The sequence below is a fragment of the Canis lupus genome, chromosome 2 (assembly GCF_003254725.2).
Source record: "Canis lupus dingo isolate Sandy chromosome 2, ASM325472v2, whole genome shotgun sequence".
Classification (NCBI taxonomy): domain Eukaryota; kingdom Metazoa; phylum Chordata; class Mammalia; order Carnivora; family Canidae; genus Canis; species Canis lupus.
This window is the reverse complement of record NC_064244.1, coordinates 32,341,033-32,363,582: the sequence shown is the minus strand read 5'-3', so window position 1 is coordinate 32,363,582 and position 22,550 is coordinate 32,341,033. Positions and strand designations below refer to the sequence as shown.

General features: G+C 66.2%; 1 protein-coding gene across 2 annotated transcripts in view; it reads right to left on the bottom strand.

Moving 5' to 3' along the window:
* The window catches only part of ADARB2 (adenosine deaminase RNA specific B2 (inactive)), a 337,693-nt gene that overhangs the window by 23,418 nt on the left and 291,725 nt on the right, over positions 1-22,550 (bottom strand). For both annotated transcript variants that reach the window (XM_049101369.1, XM_025445278.3), the window contains 3 exons: positions 14,943-15,057; positions 2,758-2,926; positions 1,099-1,250 (listed from right to left, as the gene is read on the bottom strand). In XM_049101369.1, coding sequence (XP_048957326.1) covers positions 1,099-1,250; positions 2,758-2,926; positions 14,943-15,057 — 436 coding nt within the window. The remainder of the gene's footprint in view (positions 1-1,098; positions 1,251-2,757; positions 2,927-14,942; positions 15,058-22,550) is intronic.

Genomic DNA, 22,550 nt, shown 5'->3' with positions numbered 1-22,550 from the left:
GACAAATCTTTTTGAGGAAACAAGTGAAACTGGGGAATTTAGACTTTTTTGAGCCACCGGGGGTCGGGGGGATGCGACATCACCAGCCACAAATAAACCTCCCTACGTGTGTTTCGGCCACTGTGCTCCTGCCGGGGGTTTCCTGGGGTGTCAGCATCTTGGTGGGACCAGATCCCTCATCATGCACATGCTCGGTATCACTGCCCACGTCAGACAGTTGGCCTGGTGCTGCTGCTGGGACGGGCCTGCGTGTGTGCATGCGTGTGCACGTGTGTCTGTGTGTGTGCACACGTGTGATGCACATGCATGTACAGTACGTGTTGTGTGCACATACCTGGAACAGGCCTGTGCATGTGTGCATGTGTGTGTGCACGGGTGAGGTGTGCATGTGTCCACACGTGTGGCATGCATGTGTGCATGCGTGTGCACACATGTGGTGTGCGTGTGTGCACCCATGTGATGTGCATGTGTGCACGTGTGTGCATGTGTGTGGTGTGCATGCATGTGCAGTACATGTCGTATGTACCTGGGCTTCTGGGACGGGTCTGCGCGTGTGGTGGTGCGAGCACAGTCTGTGCCGCTTGCACACGTCGCACCAGGGATGAGTCCGTGCCCTGTGGAGCAGCTGCACCTCCTGGAGGTGCGGACGTCATGGAACCACACACGGAGGCGGCCTGTGTCCCGACTCTGGAACCGTCACCTCCGTTGGGTGGATGCCGTGGGACACGCCCCTGAGAAGCCCCCAGAGGGCAGCTGCTGCCCAGCACCCAGCGGAGCTTGTCACCCCAAGGCCACACCTGCCACCGGCGTAGTTACATGTGAGCTGACGCGGCCGGCGCTTCTCTCCGCCAAGTTGCCCACAACGGCGAGGGACGCCGCCTAGACTGCTTGTGCCCCGAGCCGCTCCCCCCTTCTCCCGCCCTGTCCCCTGTCTCCTGGGGCGTGGGCCGCCCACCGGGTGACGTGGACGGGAGCGCCTGCCCTCCGTGCCTGGGACCCCGACCCCGGGCCTCGGGGAGGACCGTCCCGCACGGCACAGGCCATGCACGGTCAGCACGGCCGGGCTGTCGTGGGCGCAGCGGGTGGGGCTGTGCTTACGGTCCGCCGTGATCTCGTAGGGCGAGTGCAGCCTGGCGTCTCCGCAGGGGGACGTGCTCACGTACAGGTGGAACAGCACGTTGTCTCTCAGCCGGTAGCCGCCGTCCTTGGACCGCTCGAATATCGAGTGCTCCGAGTCCTCGCGCCGCTTGCTAGGGTCACAGAGAGGCCTGGTCACCCGCCGTGAGCCAAGCGGGAGGGCGCCCACCGGCCGACGCCATGGCTCCCCAGCTGTCCCGCGTGCCCTCTGCGTGGTGCCTCCCGCCGCGGGGCCGCATCTGCAACAGGCGGAGGCTCGCGGGACGCAGACCCCGTCTTGGGCTCAGGTGTCACCGAGCCAGCTCCCTGGCAGGAGCGGCCCTCCTGCTCGTGGGGGGGGCTCGGCCCCCGGCCCCGCAGGGCCCCTTCCCCCCGCAGCTGCTGGGAGTCTGCCCACAGGCCTCCCCCACCCTCCTGGGCCTGCTGTGGGTGCCGGCGGCTCACAGGGGGAGTGAGGAGCCCTGCCCGCAGGTCAGGACTGGGGACGCTTCTGGCAGAGACGCCGGCAGCGGTCAAGTCACCATGGCCGGATCGTGCGGGCACCAGCACTGGCGCATCGGGTTCCCACAAGCACCTCAATTCTGCACATTTAGTGTGTCATGCAGAGTGAGGCCAGTGCTGGTGACGGCCACCCCGGCCTCGGGGCCCCTTCCTCGTGACCCCCTCAAACACACGCGTTGCAAGGAGGCAAGAAACAGACCTTCAGGGCCACTGGGGTCACAGTCCTGGGGGACACATTCTGGGAAGTGGAATCCATTCGGAACTGTGGGGCGCAGGGAGACTTGGGCCCGGTCTGGGTGTCACCAGGGCTGGGAGCTGCTGGCCTGTGGCCTGGCTGGTGGTGACCAAGCCCGTGGACGAGGCCCTGGGACGAGGCCCCGGGAGGAGACCCCAGGACGAAGCCCCAGGACGAGCCCCCAGGACGAGGTCCCTGGGAGGAGACCCCAGGATGAGCCCCTGGGACGAGGTCCCCGGACTAGGTTGTGGCACGAGGCCCCAGATGAGCCTCGGGATGAGGCCCGGGGAAGCGCGGGGATTCTCAGAAGTGGCACCGACAGGTGCATAGAGGCTCTCAGCTCGCCCGCCGCCCGCGGCTGAAAGGGCCGGAAAGGATGACCCGTAAGGCCGGGGCGCAGGGTCAGCCTCAGGCCGAGGCGCTGTCCCCTCCCGCGGCCAGGAACTTGGGGTCCGCGCCTATCTCCCGGGGACAGTGGGCTTTTCTTTTGGGGCTTCTTTCGTTCCTTCTTTTGAAAACGTAGGGTGGTTGTGGGATGACCGAGCAGAGGCTGGTGGTGGGAGGGGTGGGGTGTGGGGGCCCCTGGAGAGGGGGCCCGGGAGTAGCTGGAGCAGCTCGGCAGCCGCGGGGGTGCATGTCGCACGGGCCGCCCCCCTCTCCCTCCCCCAAGGAGCCGTGTCCTCGGCTGGACGGCAGCTGGAGGCGACCTCCTTCCAGGGCCTGCGAGCTCGTGTCCCCCAAGCAGTTGTGGGGTCCTGGCCCAGGGCGACGGGGTTAGCAGGCAGGGAGCCCCAGGAGCTGCACGGCAGGGCGGCAGGTGCCGGGGCCGGGGGGGAGGTGCTGGGAGGGCCCTGGGGCTCCGCGTGGCCGCAGGCGGCCCTCACCTCAGGTGCAGCTCCAGCTGCGCGTACATGAAGTGCACCAGCGCCCGCCTGGCCACGATCTCTGCGTGGCAGTCGTTCACCACCAGCCCCTGGTCGTTGAGGTACTCGCCGCTGATGCACTTGGTCCCCGATGACAGGACGACCACCTGCGCCTGCCTGACATCCAGGCCTGGGGGACAGAGAGACCGTCAGCCCACGTGTGGGGGCCGGGCCTGCGCCCCTGCCTGCCCCCGGAGCCTCCCCCCGCGGCAGGAGCCCCCCACCTGGAGCCTCGCGGGCACTGTCGGCAGTGTCGCCAGGTGTGGGGGGTGCAGGCCCAGAGCACCCCGTGGCCTGGGCACCCGGGAAGCTCCTCCGCCCCCGCGGACCCACGGGTGCCCTGAGTGACCGCAGGCTGGTTCTCGGAGGGACACGGACTGTTGGCCCCTCCCCACGTCTGTGCAGACAGTGCCCAGCCTGCCCCCCAACATCCATGCGCGAGCAACACCGGAGGCAGAGAGACCTGGCGGCCCCCGGGGTCAGGCCGCAGGTGTGGGGCGCTGAGCTGTGGGCAGCAGCCCCCCATCCTGCCGCCGCCTCCCCTCATGGGGCGGGGAATCGCGTCCTCATAGACTCCGGTGAGCACAGGCCCCGGCCCCCCCAGGTGCCACCCAGGACACAAGAGAGACCCCGCGCACACTCAGCCACGGGCAGCGGGCCTGCTCCGCCCCAGCACGCGGGGACGGGGGGACAGGGGGACGGGGGATGAGGGATGGGGGGACAGGGGGACAGAGGATGGGGGAGAGGGGGGACAGGGGGACGGGGGCCACGGGGATGGGGGATGGGGGATGGGGGAACGGGGAGGATGGGGGGATGGGGGACGGGATGGGGGGCTAGAGGGGACAGGGGGCCGCAGGGACAGGGTGACGGGGCCATGGGAAATGGAATGGGGGGGTTAGGGGGGACAGGGTGCCGTGGGGATGGGTGATGGGGGGATGGGGGACAGGGGGACGGGGGGGCATAGGGATGGGGGATGGGGGCTGCGGGGGATGGGGGATGCGGGGATGGGGGGACCGGGAGACGGGGGACGGGGATGGGGGCACGGGGAGGATGGGGGGATGGGGGATGGGGGACAGGGGAGAGGGGGGACAGGGGGACGGGGGCCACGGGAATGGGGGATGGGGGATGGGGGAACAGGGAGGATGGGGGGATGGGGGACAGGGGATAGGGGGACGGGGGGATGGGAGGCCAGGGGGGCGGGGGACGGGGGGCTAGAGGGGACAGGGGGCTGCAGGGACAGGGTGACAGGGGGCCTCGGGGAATGGAACGGTGGGGACAGGGTGCTGTGGGGATGGGTGATGGGGGGATGGGGGATAGGGGCTGCAGGGCCAGGGGGCCAGAGGATGGGGGATGCGGGAAAGGGGGAATGGGGGGACGGGGGGATGGGCCCACGGGGACAGGGGGTTGTGGGGGGGCCTGTGGAGATGGGGGCGGAGCTGAGCAGTCGGGTGCTGAATTGCTGGCTCTACCGCGGCTCTCTCCCCCCCTGAAGCTGGTGCCCGTCTCTGCCTGGGGGTGCGAGGCCCAGGGCCTGCAGGATGCGCGGACGACAGGGTCACAGGCGCGGCCTGGGCCTGGGGCAGCCACAGGGGGGGACCTGCAGCACTGCTGGCCCAGGGGCAACCCTCGAAGACGTGCACCTCCGACGGGACAGGGCCCGGAGAGTCCTCCCACCCCTGCCCTGACCTCATCGCATTTTGGGGGCACCGTCTACACTGCGGACTCCGCTTCCCGGAACTTGAGGCCAGTGTGCAACATCGCGCTTCCCAGACCCGTGAAAATGTGTGAGTCTCTGGGTTCGGCGCCAGGGCTTCGTGCTTTTCCTGAGGAGCCTGGGCCGGGTGGGAGGGAAGGAGCCGGCGATCATGCCCCCCCACCCCGTACTCGCGTGGGGGCCTGAGGGAGCCCTGCGGGGCCACCTCCCCCAGTCCCCGCAGCCCTGCCGAGCCCCGGGCAGCCGGCTTCGGTGCCTGTGGGCCTGGGCCGTGAGCCTCCAGAGCGGCGCGTCATTGTTCGGAGTGCTCTCTTTACATATGTACGAGCAGAGTTCTGAGGTCAGACCCACTATGGTTTTTGGACCGTCTCTGCGCCCCGGTTCCCAGCCACTGACCCAGCAGAGGCCCCGCGGCCTGTACGCCCCCCTCCACCCCCCGCACTTCCTTTCCCGCCCCGGGATCCTCGCTGAGCCCGGAGCCGAAAGCAAGCCGAACAGAAGAACCACTGGGAAGGAACGGCAGGCTGCACGGGGCCACCGGCGCTGGGGAGACCCTGGCAGGCCCCGGCCGAGCGCTGTCCACTGCGAGGATGACAACGATGCCTTGGCAGCCGGCTCCTGCCCGCGTCTGGGCCTGGACGCGAGGCCCTGAGTTCGGGTCCTGCCGCTGTTCCCGGCACCTCGTCCAGGAAGCAGAGTCCAGCCCAAGGACCTCAGTGACCTTCCGCGTCTCAGCGTCGGAGGAAGCGGTGCCTGTTCCTGCTCCGCGTTCTGCAGGTGCGGGGACTTGGAGTCGTGGAAGGTGACACTCACAGTTGTCTTCTCGGCTCTCGGACCTTCGCCGTCGGGGGCACGCGCAGGCCAGCCCAGCAGCACGGAGCTCTGCGGGGACGCTCCCCGCTCCTCCCGTGTGCCGCCGGCCGCTGCACAAACACTCACGGCTGTGCCTTCACCCTCCAAAGCCCCCGGGCACCCCGGAGTCCACCGCGCCCCACAGTCTCCCCCTGTGGGGCGGCCCCTGTGAGACGCACAGTGGACGTGGGACCCGGTGCGGACTCCGGTCCTGGGACATGGCTGAGGGACGGCAGGAGGGACGTGGCAGAAGGCACAGTGCGCTGACGTCGGTGGAACGGGTGGAAACTCGGCGAGCGACCTGCCCCCGAAGCTCCGGGCCCACTTCTTTGGGAGAATCCTTCCCACCGTGATGCGGCAGCCGCGGCCAAGGCCGTTTAGAGGGTTCTGGAGCCCGCGGAGACCAGGAGACCTCAAATCCTTTTCATCCTGGGATGCCTGTTTGTCATCTATTCAGGGACAGACGCCGCAGAGTCTCAGTGAAATACCAGCTGCCACGCGTGGGGGCGAAGGAGCAGTACAGTACTCGCCACAGGGGCCTGTGCTGGAGGTGCAGCAATGGCTTATAGTCAGTTAAAACGCAATACAAAAATATGACAATTATGGGCACTGAGGAGGCACCTGACAAAATCCTACAAGGACTTTGATAAAAACTCGAAAAACAAAATAGAGGGATTTTTCCAATGTGATGTTACATACACACACCACACAGGGGTGTACACACAGGCACACACGTGTGATATGTGCAGAGAGGTGTGCACACAGAGATAGGTGTGTGCACACGACAGGTGTGCTCATGTGGACATAGGTGTACACACACAATAGGTGTGCACACGGAAACAGGTGTACACATGACAGGTATGCACACATGTGGACATAGGTGTGCACACACAACAGGTGCACACACAGAGACAGGTGTGCGCACTGTGGACATAGGTGCGCGCACACCCCCCTCCCTCCTGCGGCCGCTCGCTGGGGCGGCCCTAGAGGCTGTGTGTGGCTCGGGGACGCGGCAAGGATGCCTGCGCCACTCCGTCCCTCGGCGCTCCCCGGAGCCGTTAGCCAACTGACTCAACAAGAGAAGGAAGGTGCAGCCAGAGCAATGGGGACAGAGAAGTCGTGGTGTCGCTGCACGGCGCCACGATTGTGGGTGTGGAAATCTCCAGAGAGCCCAGCCGGGAGACTGTGGACATCGTTGGAGAGTCCGTGAAGTCACAGGGCACGAGCGAGTGTACAGAACTCAGTAGCTCTCGCGTGTACACACGGCCGCTGGCGGGAAACTGGGAGGGACAAACGGCTCCGCTGAGCGCAGCCAAGAGGAACAGGAGTGAGTTTCACAGGACATGACCAAGACGAAAAATGAAGAAAACAGTGACTCCCCGCAGAAGACACCAAAAAACCTGAACCGATGGATGGTGCCCTCCTTGGACGGGAAGGTTCGGCGTCCGGGGTCCCCCCAATCTAACGTGATTGTTAAGGTTAACGGGATTCCCGCCGGGGCGGCACTGGGGCTTTGTCCTTGACAAAACCTGGTTTAAAGGTTTTTGAACAAGTAACCTTTGCGTTACTTGTTTTTGAACCAGGCGCGCTGATCTTAGTGGTGACCCGGGAAGTGCTGGGGAGAAGCAGCAGTGGGACACACCCTAGGAGACACCCGGCAGGTTCCAAGGGCTTGGGAGTCTCCTCATGCTGCGCTTCCACCCGAAGTCATAGACGAGCTTAGAGCTTAGTGCCGGTGAAGGTGGTGACGCCTCGGAGCTGCGGGTGGGGACACTGGAGACCGTCCCAGGGGGCTGTCGCGTCCCTGAAGGGCCGTCTGGCCACAGCCACCTCCTTCCTCACGTGCAGCGGCTGCGTCCGGGTGGAGCAACACGCAAGATGGGCTGCACGCGGTGTTTCCAGCGGCTCTGCTCACAATGACCCCAACTTGGAAGCGTGTCCTCAAGCAGGTGACAGATAAAGATCTGCGGTCCGTCCACACGGTGCGAAGCGACCTGAGCCATCCCCTGTGGAGAGACGCGGGAAGCCAGGGCGCCTATCACCCAGGGCACCAGCCAGCAAGTGGGATGGCACCTGCGGGCGCCCTGGGGAAGCAGAGCGCTGGGCGGGGGAGGTGAGCGGGTCTGGGCGGCGCCGGGTCACCCGCGGCCTCACACGCCTGTCCGCGCCCACGGAGCACGCCGCACCAAAAACGGAAGCCGCGCACTTGGCTGATGGAAGAGAGGACAGGATGCGAAGGTGCTGGAGGGCACGTGCGGGTAACCGTGCGGGTCTGGAGGGTGGAGGCCTTGCTGATGACGAGCTCTCCGCGCAGCACAGGCCCTCAGCCCCGCTGGGCCAAGTCCCGCCCAGCCGACAACAGCGCCTGTCGGGGCAGCAAGAGATCAATAAGAGGGCAGGGCTGCAGGGAGCCCGCGGCCAAGCCACGATGCGATGTGGCTTCCCAGGTAAGAGCTCGCGGAGGGGAGTGTCCCCATGGGTGACGGGAAGGCCCCGGGGGGGTGTCCCCGTGGATGTCGGGAAGGCCCCGAGGGCAGGGCCCAGAGACCCGAGAAAGGGCTCCGACGGGTAGGACAGTGTCACTGGGGCCAAGGGATCCCTGGAGGTCAGTGCGCCGCAGTCCTGCGTGTGTTGGGTCGGGGAGGCCCTGGAACTTCATCGGGCACAGAAGGAGGGGCCTGGGAGGCTCTGGCCGCGAGTGGGGGGGCGGGGCGGGCCCCTGGGGGGGGAGGAGCTGCCCCGGGGTGCCCCCCCTCCGGCCCTCCACATGCGTGAGCGGGGCTGCAAGCCGGGTGGGCCCCACCAGTGGCCGCAGTGTCCCGGTGGGGCGTGGTGGCCGCACAGCGCGGGTGGAAAGATTCCCAGGGCGCAGCATCGCACGTAAGCTGCAAGGTGCCGAGAAAGGTGCGCCGCGACCTAGGCTTCCTGCAGGAAACGGCCGAGGACGCCCGCAGGTGTGCCAGTGCAGGTCCTCGCACTTTGCCCAAGGAGCCCCGGGGGCCGGGGTCGGGGGCTGGGGTCAGGGCCAGGGGGGAGACCTGGGGGGACCTGGGGGCCTGCACCATCCGGGCTGCTAGAGCTCGTCCGCTGTGTCGTGTGAAAGATGGGGACAAAACGAGGGCTCCCAAGGGTTTGGGGCGGCAGGAAGGAGCTGCAACGTGCAAGGGGCCAGTGCGAGTGTCCCGAGTGCTGGGACCCGAGCTGTCGGTGCTGCAGCCGGGCTCTTCTCTGCCCGTTGCTAGGATTACAGCACAGCCCCGGGGCTGCTGTCGCAAGTGCAGGAACCCCGTGGCCCCTGAAGCCCCTCGCAGCTGGGGTCCCGCGGGCCTGCTGCCCCAGGGCGGACGGTGCAGCATCACCTGGCTTGGCAGCAGCCCCAGGGAGCCAGGAGGGCGGGCACCCTGCTCCCAGGCCTGCCCGGGGCCCAGTGGGCGGGGGGCTTGGACTTGGGGGCGCTAGGGATGAACGACTCGGCTTTTTCAATGCTGCGCTGGTTTCTTAAGTGGCTGTCCACGCGCAGCCCGGTGGCTCCTGAGAGGCCGCTGCCCCAGGGAACACACGAGGGTCGGGTGATGGGTCTGTGGTGCCAGGACTGAGCTGCCCCCAGACCTGGGGGCCGCCGCTGAGGCTGGGCTTCGTGTGGGGAGGAGACGCCGGGTCGGCTTCTGGCACTGACGGGGGACAGCGAGGGGCCACCCCCAGCTCCACGTGTGTCCCTCCAGTCGGCCTCTGCGGTCAAGTCTGCAGGGTGCCTCCTCCTTCCTGCCCTGCAAGGGCCCCGGGGTGCGACTGAGGCAGGAGGAGGGGAATTAGGAGCTGAGACCCTCAGGCCCAATGCGGACCACAGGGATTTGTGCTTAGGAGCCTGCCCATCGTCTAGTCTTTCCTGCCGTTGGATGTCGGATGTTGGATGCGTTCCTACTCGGTCAGCTTGGATGCACGCTCCCACGGAGTCCCGGGTGGGTGAGGTACAGGTGAGGAGATGAAAGGTGACCTGGTGCAGCGCAGCCCCCTTGGGGGCTCCGCACCGTCCCATGGACCAGTTATCTCCTGTGGCCGGTCGGACAGGGACATAGACCGTGAACACACTCGAAAGTCCGAGAGCTTGCAGGCCGTCAGCTTCCCCAGCTGGCCGTGCGCTCGGTGTTATCGGGCGTCCAGAGCTGCACGTTACAGCCCCGCCACCCGGGGCGGGGTGGGCATCGGAGGTAACGGGGGCTCCTGGGAACATGGGACGCGCAAGGATCTTCCAGAAATCTCCTTTCCTCCTCCCTTCTCGCTGCCCTGCGCCCACGATCAGCACGTAGGGAGGAGGGTCTCCCTCTCCTCCTGACACCAGCAAGGCCTGTGTCACGTTCCCATTGGAAAAAGACTGTGGTTGAAGAGACTGGAACAAAGTGGGGTTCGCTTTATGGCCTTGAGGTAAAAGGTGGTGTTTGGCTTTCATGCCCCGGTGAACTCTTGGGCAGTTGGACGCTGGGTTACGATGTGATGGTGAGAAAGCAGGAGCACCTGGACAGCGTGGACGGGGCTCGGGATTTGGGGGGTGCAGTGGACGTGCCATCCTCCTCTCCGATTCCCGCGTTTCCTGGTGCACCTGCTGGCCCAGAGGGGGCTGGCCCGGGTGGGGCTGCTGGCCCTTGTGTGCCTGTGGGCTGAGCCCCTTATCTCTAGACGGGCCACGTCAGGAGTGAAACAGAGCCTGTGTTTGTCCGCGGTTTAGACCTGCCCCTCGCCGTGCGGGGCGTCGGCCCCCGCCATTGTCAACCTCCCCGAATGCGGGGACCTTCCTCCGCCCCACAGGGCTCTGCGCCTCGCTGCGAGGGGCTTCCGGGACCAGTCTCTGAAGTCCTGCCGACCGCTCACTCGCGTGTCCCCCCCCATGCAAGGCCCTGCCCACGGCCTCAACCCGCCTTCCCCACGGCCTCCTGGGCGGGAACGGAGACATCCACTTCTGTTTCTTTGATCAAAGTCATTGCCGTCACTCAAGGGAGAGAGTGGGGAGAAAGGGGTTTGGGAGCCTGGGGAGCAAGCTTGCGGCAAGCGCCTGCGAGAGTCCCCTGCCGAGATGCTGGGACCCAGCAGGTGTGCCGGGGGGGGGGGGGGGCCGCCCCCCCCCCCCCCCCCCCCCCCCCCGCTGGCGCCCTGGCAGACTCCTCATCCCGCAGAGCGCGGTGCCCAGCACGAGAGCAGATCTGGTCGCCCGTGTGCTCACGTTGGTTCAGTGCAAGAAGCTCTGAAACGGCAGAGCACACATGCCGTGTCGTTCAGTGGGACTTTGGGATCCTCCCTGGACGACGGGCCAGTGCCCTCTGCCCTCAAGTGTCTGCCACCGTGCACGGAGCTCTCCTGGGCTGCTCTCCCACCATCCCACCTAGGGGCTGTGTCCTCCCCACCCAGCCCTCGAGAGATGCGCCGGGCGGTCACCCGTGCCAGGCGTTGTGGGGTGATGAGCGCGGCCCGTCAGCTTAAACCGGAAGGGTCTTGTCAGAGCTACAGCACCTGGATGTGCTGTGCAGGCTGGGCTCGCAGGGAGGCTGGAACACGAACCTCCAAAAGCACGCACCAGGGACATCTTTTTGCTGGTTACTCACTTAATAAGCCCAGAAGTCAATAATTTTGCAGGCGAAGATCTTGCATCACAGCACCACGCCTCGGGCATGCGTGTAGGGGCCCCGCAGCGGGCGGGCGGGGGATGCTGCAGAGCCTGTGGCCACCCGTGACCCCACCCGCCTCCCCGCGGCCCGGGGAAAGGCACCCGTCCCCTTCATCTCCTTGTCGGTGTTTCTTAAAAGCCGTAATTAAGATTCCTGCCTCTCCCACTTCCCAGGGTTGCAGCAATTAACTTGATTAGCGTATTGGAGAGTGCTATCAACAGTGTGCATTTGCATATCAAATGAAAATCATCATTATTAATAGTCCTTCAAGACCCACTTCCCAGGAAACACCAGGATTTCTTAACAAAGAAGACAGAGCCATTGCTCGGCAACTTGGCTAAACCACGTCCAGGTTTCCCGATTAGGAGGGCAGAGCGAGTGATACGGTGCTTCCCCTCCCATGGGATCCACAGGCGGGAAGGATTCCGGGGGCCGTGGGGGGACGGGGTGAAACCCCAGCACCGTGTGGAGGAGCTGCCCCGAGGGAGCAGCCGCCCACAGGTGGGCTCGGAGAAGGTGGGCACGGAGCCAGCAGGCACCTGGGGGGCCTCACCAGGTGACCTTTGGCGCTGGCCCCGGCCACCCAGGTCAGGAGGCTCGTGCTCAGAGGAGCCCCTGCCTTCCGCGGGGGAAAGAGACACAGTTTCAGGGGAAACTGGAGCCTTGTTCTCACAGGTGTGACTATTCAGACACAAGCCACGAGCAGAATAACAGAGAAAGACTGACAATAAACAGAGCGGGTCAGATCACAGGGAGCAGAGTCTGAGGACAGAGAAGGCTCGGGCATCAGCTGGCGAGTGTCTCCGGGGCCCTGTGAGGAGCGTCACATCTGTAGAACAAGAGGAAGGACGTCTTGAGTGATACAGGGACTGGCGGAGACTAGGACGCAGCATGCAGCGGGGTCGAGGAGCGGTCAGGGAAGTGCTCGGGGCCTCCAAGCACACAGGGTGGACGGCGCCTGGAAACCTAAGAGACCGAGGATCCGGTCGGAATACGGAAAATTCGACCAAGAAAAGGGGGGAAAAGGAAGCAATTCATCAAAGAAATTAGAGGAAGTACAGGAATCGACAGCTTCAGTAAATCAGGGCAGGTGCGTGGCTCGCGCCTATTCACATTCTTGGGAAATGACCAAACATGCAGTTTACAGGAAGGGCCTCCGCCCCGCGGGCAGGGACGCCAGCCGGTGTATCCAGGTAGACGCGCCGTGTAGGAGACGATAGCAACATCCCCTTCAAAGACGCGGGGGAGATCGCGGTGGCGCAGGATCGTCCCCAAGCTGAGCTGCTCCGGTGGCCGAGAGCGGGCGGGCGCGGCACGTGAGTGAGTGCGCCAGGTTTCTGCCCCCACATGATTCGCAGGGAGTTTTGACGGGTGTTTGTTGGGGCTGGAGAAGGGAGAAGAGCGAGGTGAGGCTGGTGCCAGGGCGGCGGGGGCTGGGGAGGGCATGGGGTGCGTCACCCAGCCCATGTGCCAAAGGCGTGTCCTTCTTTTCAGCGAAAGAAAAGAAAATTGAGCATCGGGAAAACACGCGCGCGCTGGCCCAGAAGCTGTCCACGGTCTGGGGTCAGCCCTGCGTGCAGGTGGCTTCGGGCAGGTGCTGGCGCAGGGGGATATACCAGCCGGGCCGCTCACAGCCCGTGACCCCACGACCCCCTGCCCGGGGGCCCTGCCGTGTGCTGACCGCGTGTGGCCGTAGTGGGTGCCACGTTCGGGTCCACCCGACCGACCGTGGAGGGCTTTGGTGTGGCCTGGGGGCGGGGGCTGCGGGTGTGGCTCTGATGGGACAGGGGAGCCGGGGGCTCCGTGGCAGCGTGGCCTGCAGGGGCGCCCCTCAGCCTGATGGCGGAAGCCGGGACCGCGCGTCACTGAAACCAACGTCACACGTACGAGGATGAGAAATCACCACATGTCAGATGTTGGCAGCGCACACCAGCAGCCCTCGGGGGGAACGGGGCCACAGAAGGCAGCCGGGTCTGCGGGGGCCACGCACGCCTGCCCCGCAGCCGACAGCCTTAGACCTGATGCCGCGCTTGCCAGCTTTGTCGCGACGCGACCGGGGACCGGGACCCGCTCCTCTTCCCGCAGCGCGTGTGCTCAGCACCCGGACTCCAGGTGAGGTCACGTGTCACACCAGCTTCACACAGTGGGTTTTAGAGCTATTTCTCCCGGGGGTTTGCACCCATCTGCCCGCCTCTTGGGAGTTGGTGCCGCCGCTGAACCTCCTCTTATACTGGGAAGGCGATGTTCGGCAGCTCGTCCTTCAGCGCTCGCGTCGCTGGCAGGGGGCGGACCCGCTCAGCCTCGGCCGCGGTGGGCTGTGTGCTCACTGGCCACGCAGCGCCGTCCCCGAGTCCCTGCAAAATGTTGCTGTGCTCCAAGGGGATCCAAGAGCGGCCCCGGGACTTCCCAGCATTGAATTTTCCAGAAAACTCAGAGGGTACTGGACGGTCATCTCCAGGCTGGGAAATCTACCCGGCAGGTCACAGCGACCTGAGACCTACACATGGGGGGTCGGGAATGGGGTCGACTGCAGGGGGCTCGGGGCCTCCCGTAGCTCCTCCCTCCTTCCTTCCTCCTTCTCTCCCCTCCCGTCCCCTCCCCTCCCGCCCCGAGTTGCCAACAGGCCGAGGGACCTGAGGTCACCAGTTGCGGGAAGAGCTGGGGTTCAGCCCCGGGCAGCAGTTCCTGGCCTGCGCCTCCCCTCATTGCCCCCAGGCTACATCCTGGGTGGGGCCGCGTGTTTCCTCGTCACCCCACTGGGTGTGTAGAACGGTGCCCGCATGCAGATGCGTGTGACCAGCGGCTGCCGGAGGGAGGAAAGCCCCGTCCAGGGGAGGGGTCTTAACGGAGGTGGACCCCGGTGCTCAGTTTGGAATATTTGGCTTCCGACCAGGAGGCGGTGTCTGGGCTCCCGTGGGGGGCGCTGGGCTTGGCGGGCGCACACAGTGCTGTCCCTGGGGGAACTGAGTGGCTTTGCCTCGGCGCATCGTCCTCCTAAAGTCGCTGGTCCCTGTCCCAGCACTTCACGCGCCTTATTCCACTCAGCACGTTAGGGCAGCGGAGGCACTTCTATCTCTGTTTTGCTCAGAGGCCGGCAATGGAAAGGTCGAGTGATGTACGCCCTTGTGCCAAGGCCCCGGGGTCTCGCGTCCTGCGTGCGGCGGGACCCGAGGAGCCCTCGGGGTGGAAGGACGGGGATGGTGGGCCCACTATCTGCCTTCCCACTGCCTGTCCACATGAGTACGGGTCCTCCTGTAGATGGTGTCTCGCGTGGAAGTCAACCCAGAGGCAGTTATTTCTGCAGCCTCGTTTGGGGTCGGCCGTCACCAACCCTGCAAGCGGAGGCGGTAGGATTCGAAGCACCAGCCAGTTAGTTACCACTCATAGATGTTCTCACCACAACTGCAGGACACGAGCCATCGTGTCTCCCGCCCCGGCGGTCCGAGGCCACCACCTTGCCCTCCTGTCCTGACGCTCGTGGGGCATAGGGTCCCACGGCCGCGAACCGTCCAGCAGGAAGGAGGGCACCCCGTCTCTTTGCACCGCCGCAGTCGGTGTCCTCAGGGCAGGGGACCTGCCGCAGGGAGGCTGCAGCGGGAAAGCCTCGTCAGCCACCCGCCTGGGGCGCCCTGTCGGTGGCCGGCCTCGGGCTCCAGCCATAGCAGCACCCACAGCCGCGGCGCTCCGACCCTGAGGTGGGGCCTAACGGGAAAGGCCCCGGCAGGGCCCACACGTGGCCTCTGGGCGGGCGGCGGGCGCTTGGGCGCAGCCGTGACCGGAGGCCACAGCCCCCAGTGGGTCCTGGTGCCGCGTGTCCTCTCACGTCCTCATGGGGAAGACAGGCGCCTGGTCCCCAAGGTCAGGCAAACACGAGGTGTGCGTTGCGGCAGGTGGGATCCCACCGGGGGAACGGGAGGCGTTACCTGTGGTCATGACGATTCCTGCCAGGGCCTTGTGGCGGGCGTGCGCGGACGCCAGGCCCACGGTCAGCTCGCGGAACTTCTGCGTGACCAGCTGGGACACGGAGTCTGCGAATTCCTGAAAGACACAAGCACCAGGCCTGTTTGACGGCTGAGCGGTGGCGTCCGGGCCTCCCGCCCTCCACACCGCGTCCCAGGCGCCCCCGCCTGCGCTGGGCCGACGCCCCAGGGCCTTGGGACAAGCAGAGGGTGTGCAGAAGCGGCAGCAGGCCCTGGTTCTGAGGGGCCCCGCCTGGCCCCGCGCCTGAGCACGGCCACTGTCCCGCCTGTTGGGGGGCCCGCCTGCGCTCCCATGGGGGGGGCGCTCGACCCAAAGACGCCTGGGGGCCGGGCGGGGTCCAGCGCGTAGACGCCCACCGCCTCGGGTGCCTCCTGGCCGAGCTGCTCCCCGTGCCCACCCCACGGTCTCCCCCATCGGGTTTCTGCACACGTGCACATGCACACACGTGTGCGCTCAGAGACACGCACACACAGGCACACACGTGCACTCGCAGAGACGTGCAAGCACACGTGTGCTCAGAGGTACACGTCTATGTACACACAGTGCAGCCAGAGACAATGCACGTGTGCAGGTCCCCACACACTCATGAGCTGCATACACACAGGTGCACATGTGTGCCCACATCACGGTACACCCCCCCACACTCGTGCACACATACATTCAGGAGGTGCACACACACACACACACACACACCCGCAAGTTGTCGGAATCCCACTTGTTGGGTTTTCCTCGTGTGGCCCGTGTCCCTCTTAGAACAGCTCATCTACGACGAGGCCCATGGCTGTGGTTTTCGTCTCCCCCTCCCTCCCATGCGGCCCCCCAGGAGGATGTGTCGCTTCTCTGCTGTGGGAGGCAGGCAGTGGCGGTGCCCGCGGGCAGTGGACACAGAGGGCTCTGCTGTGAGTCGTGTGGGCCCATTTTCCTGATTTATAAGGTGATTCTCCTCATTCCCGCCCGACGGTGCCTTCGTGAGCACCGTGAACGTGTTACACGTGTGGCTTGCCGCCCCCTGCACGTGAGTGCTCAGGAAGGTGCCCCTTCTCTCCTTGTGATTATTACTATCATTTCCCTGGTGGCCAGAGACCAGCCACCTCTGGGTGGTTATCCCGGGCGAGGGGACATGGCCCGTCTCCGGGTGGCGTGCAGCTCCACCTGCCACCGGGTGTCGGACGCGGTGCTACAGGTAAGAACAGGTCTCAACACAGGAGCCAAAGAGCAAGAAAGGAGACAGTTTTATAAAAATCCCGCTTGCAGGCGGTCAACACGTTCACGTGGCAGCAGGCCTGCCTCCCACACCAGAAGCCCGCCCGGGACAGCAGCGGGGCATGCGCTCCGTGGGCCGGCGCCCTACAGCCGGGACCCCCAGGCCCCGCAGGGGGTGCAGACCCCCGCTCGGCCGCAGAGGGTCGCTGCCGTGGGTGAGGTGCTGCCCCTCCGCTGGGAGCTGTGGAGCCAGCCCCGGGCCTGGAGCCGTCCTGACCTTTGTGACCTGGGCGCCGAGGTCCGGGGGGGACCGGGCATGTGTCCCAGGCACATGGCGTGGGGGCCGCCGTGACCGGAACCAGGGACCACAGGCGGGGTGGCTCGGAGCCACTGACTCTGTCCCCTCCCGGCCTGGGGACAGCAGCTGAGGGCAAGGTGCCGCAGGCTGCTCTCCCCCGAGGCTGCGGGTGCGTCCGTCCCTGCCTCCTCCAGCGTGTCTGTCTGTCCCTGCCTCGTGCGAGGATGCCCAGCCCTGGATTCTGGGCCACCCCCAGCTCAGCTCTTCACAGACGCAGGCGCAGGACACGGGAGGGACACCGGGAGGACGTGGGGAGGGCACAGGGGGACACATGGGGAGGACACAGAGAGGACGCGGGGGGCACAGAGGTCACGGGTAGGGCACAGGGAGGACCCCGTCGGCTCCTCCGACAACAGGTTAAGTAGCGGTAGGACCACGGATGGCGCCCCCAGGTGTGACCGTCAGGAGCAGCAGGACCAATTCCGTGCGTCACTGCCGGTGGGGACAAGCGCCTCTTGGCCCCCGTCCCCGCCCCTGTCCCCGCCCAGGGGATCTGCTGGGTGCGCTGGAGCCCGGAGCCTGTGTCTCGGTCTCTCTCCGTGTGTGAGGGGGGTCACGGTGCGCGTGTCCTCCGATGTCTCTGCTCCGCGTCGCACCCTCTAGCTCCCTCGGCGCCGCCGCCAGCGGCCAGGTGTCCATCTTCGTGCTGAGCCGTAGCCGGTGGCCGAGGGGCTCGTGGGCGGGCGCTGGGCTGCCCCCCTCCGTGGGCGCCGTGGACTCGGCGGCTATAACGTTGGGGCCGCCCCGGAGATCGCGTTCTCCTCTCCTTTGGAGAACACGAGAGTTTGCGGGCAGGGGCGGCTCCACTCTGACCTCCCGGCCCCCAGCGCTCCCGCCGCAGGGCCCGGGGCCTCCCGTGTCTCCGCGGCCTCGCGACACCCGAGCTCTCCCGACGGGCGAGGCGGGACCGCACCGTGGTTGTGACGTGTGTGTCGCTGACGGCCCGTGGTGTCGAGCATCTGTCACCTGCCCGTGCACTGTCTGGGTCTTGTCTTTGGAAAAAAACATGTATCCAGGCGCTCTGCCCGTGCTAACTGGATTGTTTGTTTTCTGTCTTTCATTTTTGGTGCTGATTTGTACGCGTCTTCACGAGTCTTGGATGTTAGTGCCTTGCAGGACGTGTCATGTGCCGGGGTCGTCTCCCGCCCAGCCTTCGCCCGCCACGCGGCCGCTGGCTTCCGCCTGCAGGTGCGGCTCGGACCCTGGGCTGCGTGCTGCGCCGAGCAGGCCCTTGTGGCTGTGAGTGTCCCCTCCTTGACGCCGCCGGGTGTCCAAGGCGGAGGCATCTCTGCTCCGTGGGGACAGGCCCCAGAGGGCGGCGTCCCAGCGGCTGGTGATAACATAAAGTGCTCAGAAAAGCAGCTCCAGCGTCCGTTCCATGGAGGCGCAGACCTGCTGCCCCGTGTGCGGCACCCGCGTGTCCTGCTCGACCCCACGGAGAAGCCGCTGCCCACGCTGCAGGCTGTGCACGGGGGCCGGGCCGGGGGCCGGGGTGGGCGAGGCCGCTTCCCTCGCTGTGGCCCCGGGTTCCCACCAGCTCCGCAGGCTGGTGTCAGCGCGGGTGCAGGTGGACGGCGGGCTGCCCCCCGAGGTCCTCCCGAAGGACGTGCCCCCCCACGGCCTCGCCTGACCCCAAGCGCTGCATGCAGGCCCTTCTCCAAACGTAGCCACCCCGCGGTGCGGTTACAACACGGGGACCTGGGGGGACAAACGTCCCGCCCACAGACCTGTGACACGTGCTGTGGTCTCAGTGACCTTCCTGGTAGTGGTGTCACGCGTGAGTCTGGCTGTTGGAGAGTGAGGGGCCCCTCGTCTCCTGTCCCGTGTCCCCTTGCTGCAGACCCCGGGGCTGGAGCCGCCACGGAGGGGCCGGGCGCCCTGCTGCCCACCCACCGCCAGCCCTGAGCGGTCACGGGCTCTGAGGATGTGGGGTTTCAGCAACGGCTCTGCTGACCCCGGTGGCAAGAACGCGGGGAATTTGTCATAAAAAGGCGAGTAGGTCCTGACACGTCACAGAAGAGCAAGGAGTGCGGAGAGCACCATGCCGCACAGCGGACCCAGCAGGCAGCATCCATCCAGGGGAGCCACCTGTAGCCCGGGCACCTGTTGGGGCTCTGGGGGGCGCCGGGGGGTTTAGAGGCTCTGGGGGGCTCTGGGGGATTCTGGGGGCTCTCATAGGCTCTTCGGGCCTCTGGGGCTTCTGGGGCCTCTGGGGGGCTCTGGGGCCTCTGGGAGGCTCTGGGGGCTCTTGGGGGCTCTTGGGGGATCTGGGGCCTCTGGGGGGCTCTGGGGCCTCTGAGGGGACTCTGGGGGCTCTGGGTGGCTCTTGGAGGCTCTGGGGCCTCTGGGGGGCTCTGGGGTCTCTGGGGGCCTCTGGGGGGGCTCTGGGAGCTGCAGGCCTGACTGCGTGGGTCGGCCACTGTGCGCAGTTCCGTTGCTGCTTAAGAACATCTGTCGGACGTGCAGCGGTTCTGGGCGTCCCTGGAGGAACGTGTAGGGTCCGGGGGCCCGTGAGACGGGTCATCAGGCGCCGGCCGCTTGCCCGGGTTGCGGGTGCTCTGCTGTGGTGGGGGGCAGACAGGTGGCTCCGGGGCAGGGAGGGCTAGTGGGGTGCGCTGGCTCCCTGACCCGCGCCAGCCTGGACCCCCTGCCCCTGCCCCCCACTGGGGCCGCCGCGACCTCCTCGACGCCTCTGCCCAGCGCTTTCCCATTCACGTCTGGCAGGAAGGGCGGAGAGGTCTTGCGCTCTGCTCCCTGGGGTGGCGGCTCTGCCCACTGAAGCGAGGACAAGGGCCTGGCATGCTGTTCAGGCCCACCTGGGACACGGAACCCATGTGGCAACCATCGGGGCCGTGTGGACGTGCCTGGAGCCGTGACCCTCGCTGACCTGGCTGTGGGGCTGGAAGGAAGAGAATCGGAGGGCACTACCGGCCGGTCCTTGCACGGATCGGAGCCCCGAGGAGTGGACGTGCGTGGCCGTGGGGGCCGGAGGAGCCTGCCCGGCCAGCCGCCCTTGCCCGCCCGCCGCTACCTCGGGGGCTTGGTGGTTAGCGAGCAGCACCCAAGCCTGCAGCTGCCGGCGGGGCTCGCGGGGCGGGTGCACGTGGATGACATGGTTGATTGCGGGGGCTCCACGCCGGGCGCAAGTGTGGGGTCCGCACCGGGAGGTGCATCCTCGCTGCCTAACTTAACGCCAGGCATTTTTTATGTTTTAATCACTTGGGACTGAACACGCAGTCACTTCTGGTTGCTGCAAACCTGCCTGGCACTTGGTTTATGGCAGAAGCTGCTAAGGTGCCTAGAAGCAGCTCGCGTCACGGATTCTTTCTATAAATGCAGATCCCGGGGTCCGCCTGGGGCCACGGGACACACGGCACATGGACTGCTACACGCCACTCGAGCATTTTCGTGCCTCGTGGGTCAGGCCACAGTGTAGTGTCGCGTCCTAAATCAGTGAAGTTAATTAACATTTCCCCGACCGCGAGCACACAGGCCCTCCCTGCGACTCCCAGCCGCAGCCTCGCGTCCCTGGGCTGGTGCCACGTCCATGCCGCCACCTCCCGCTTGAGTCACACGAGCGTCACAGGCGGTGGCCGCCCCGTCCGCCCTCCACGGGGTTCCCAGTCCTCCTGCGGGCCCAGGGCTCCTCAAGCCGGGTCCTTGCCCCGCTCATCCTCCGAGGGCAGCTTTTCTTTGTCTTCCATGTGTCACCAAGTGCAGCCCCGTGGACAAGGGGCCAGGAGGGCCCCTGACGTGATGGTCGTGGTGACGGCAGCTGGGGCTGCGCTGAGGTCGCTCCTCACACACTGTGAACGGGGACAGCAGATGGGAGTCAGCCATCAGCAAGCCGCCCGCGCCTAAGGGGCCGTCAGCGCTCTGTCTGCTGGTTTTGTTAATGATCATGTGAATTCATGATCGTGTAGATGGCCCACGATGGGCATCCTCTGTGGAGCTGGCCGGGTGAGGGCGTGGTCCTCCATGTGGGTCGGGTGCAGTATAGACGGCCCACGATGCGCGTCCTCTGTGGGGCTGGCGGGGGGGGGGTGTGGTCCTCCATGTGGGTCGGGTGCAGTGTAGACGGCCCACGATGCATGTCCTCCATGGGGCTGGCCAGGGGGGAGCGGGGATCTGCAGGAGGGAGGTGGAGGCAGGAGCAGCTGCCAGGCTGAGGGTGCCCAGGGCTGTGACCATGAGGGGAGGACCCCTCATGTCCGCGGAGCCCCCTGCGGTCCTTGCAGCCCCGTCCCGGGCCGGGGGTGGGGGTCCTGGTGGTGAGGGTAGTGGTGGTGGCCTTGCAGAGGTCCCTGTGGTCTGGGTGGGGCCGTGAGGCTGCGCCCCATCCCGCGTGGAAGCCGGCTTGGCAAGAGGAAGCCCCGCACAGAGTGGCTCTCAAGACCCTCACCCCAAGACTCGGGAGAAACGGACGGACGTCGCTCGCAGCATCAGCCCTTCACTGACCAGGAAATAGCGGCGTCGGCTGTACCGCTCCTGGTGACCGAGAAGGCGCCCGCGGGGGCCCTCACAGCGGCGGGGGGCGTGTCCTTCGGGGCGGGCCCAGCCTCCCGGGACATGGGGCTCGTCCTGGCAGCCGCCCGGGGCTCCGACGTGCCTGGATCTGCCGTGGGCAGCGCGGGGGCCGTTCGTGCACGACGAGTGCAGTGGAAATGGTCGGGGGAGAGGATGTGGCCTCTGGCTGAGAGCGACCATAGGGTGCTTCCGGCCCCAAAGGGTTAGTGGGGAAGGCGGCCCCGTGGTGGTGACCGCGCGTCGCTGTGGGACACGCGCTTCGGCTTTGGCCGGAGGTTGCCGCGCCGCCCGTTGGCCCCAGGTACCGTGGCGAATCACCAGCGTTATCCCAACAGGAAAAATAAACTCTGAGCGGGAACACCGGAAGACTCACACTGCACTCGTTTCCAACGCTAATATTTTGAATGCCATAAATAAATAAAATGTGTTCAAGTTTGCAACAGCAGTCCTCAGGGTAAAATTGACATTTAGCCAAAGTGGGAAGGATATTAAAATCGATAGATTATGAAAGAGAAAAAGCCTCCAGTAAATATTTTCTCGTTGAAATCCCGTCTTTAGGTTTATGATGCTGAGATACCGGAAAGGTTAGATTTGCATATGGGTGGGGCCGGCCCGGATCTGGGAGCTCAGGGCGCCACCCCCCCCCCCCCGGGGTCCCTTCGTGCCTGCGGGGTGGCCCCCCGCATGGTAAGTTTGGGGCGCGCTGGGCAGGTGGCCGCCCCCAGGGGTCGTGGCCGGCTGGGCCCCCCTCCGGAACCGGGCAGCGCAAGGGCGGCTCCCAGCGGCCCCGAGAGACCCTGCTGAGTGGCTCCGTGCCCGCGGCCCTTTGCCTGTCCGTGGAAGGCGCACCTCGAGGTCCCGTCGTGATTCCGGGTTTGCTGACGATGGCCATCAAGCCTCATTAATTTCCAGGCCCAACTCCGTAACTCAGATGCGTGGACTCTTCAGTTCTTCTCTACCTCGAATCATGCAGGGGCCCTAACAGACCTGAAGGAAGTCACGGCAGATGAGGATGTCCCGACTGGGCCCCCGGGGCAGAAGAGGCCTGAGCCTGGAGTCCCCAAGGTGGGCCACCTCCGCCCCTCGGAGGTGTGGCATCCCCGTGTGTGGCGTGGCGTCCGGGCGACCCGACGGCCTGGTTCCGATTCTCCAGCGGGGACCTGGGTGATATGCTTTCCCCTGGGGGACGCCTGCTGTGTCTCCAGAAGCAGTGGTGCTCGGGCAGCCAGGGGCCACGGCCGGAGGAGGAAACCAAGGCCAGGAGGCGCTGCCGTGGGTCAGCGCTTCCGTCGTCCACGGGCCACAGGGACAAGCCAGGTGAGGGGCCGTGCTGGGGCCCGGGAGCCGCGGGGCCTGACCAGCGCCCTGGGAGGACTCTGCGCACGCGGCCCCCAGTCCCAGTGCCAGGCTGGCAGCACGTGGCCCCTCCAGCCCCTCCTGTGGCTGGGGTCCCCGCCCGGGG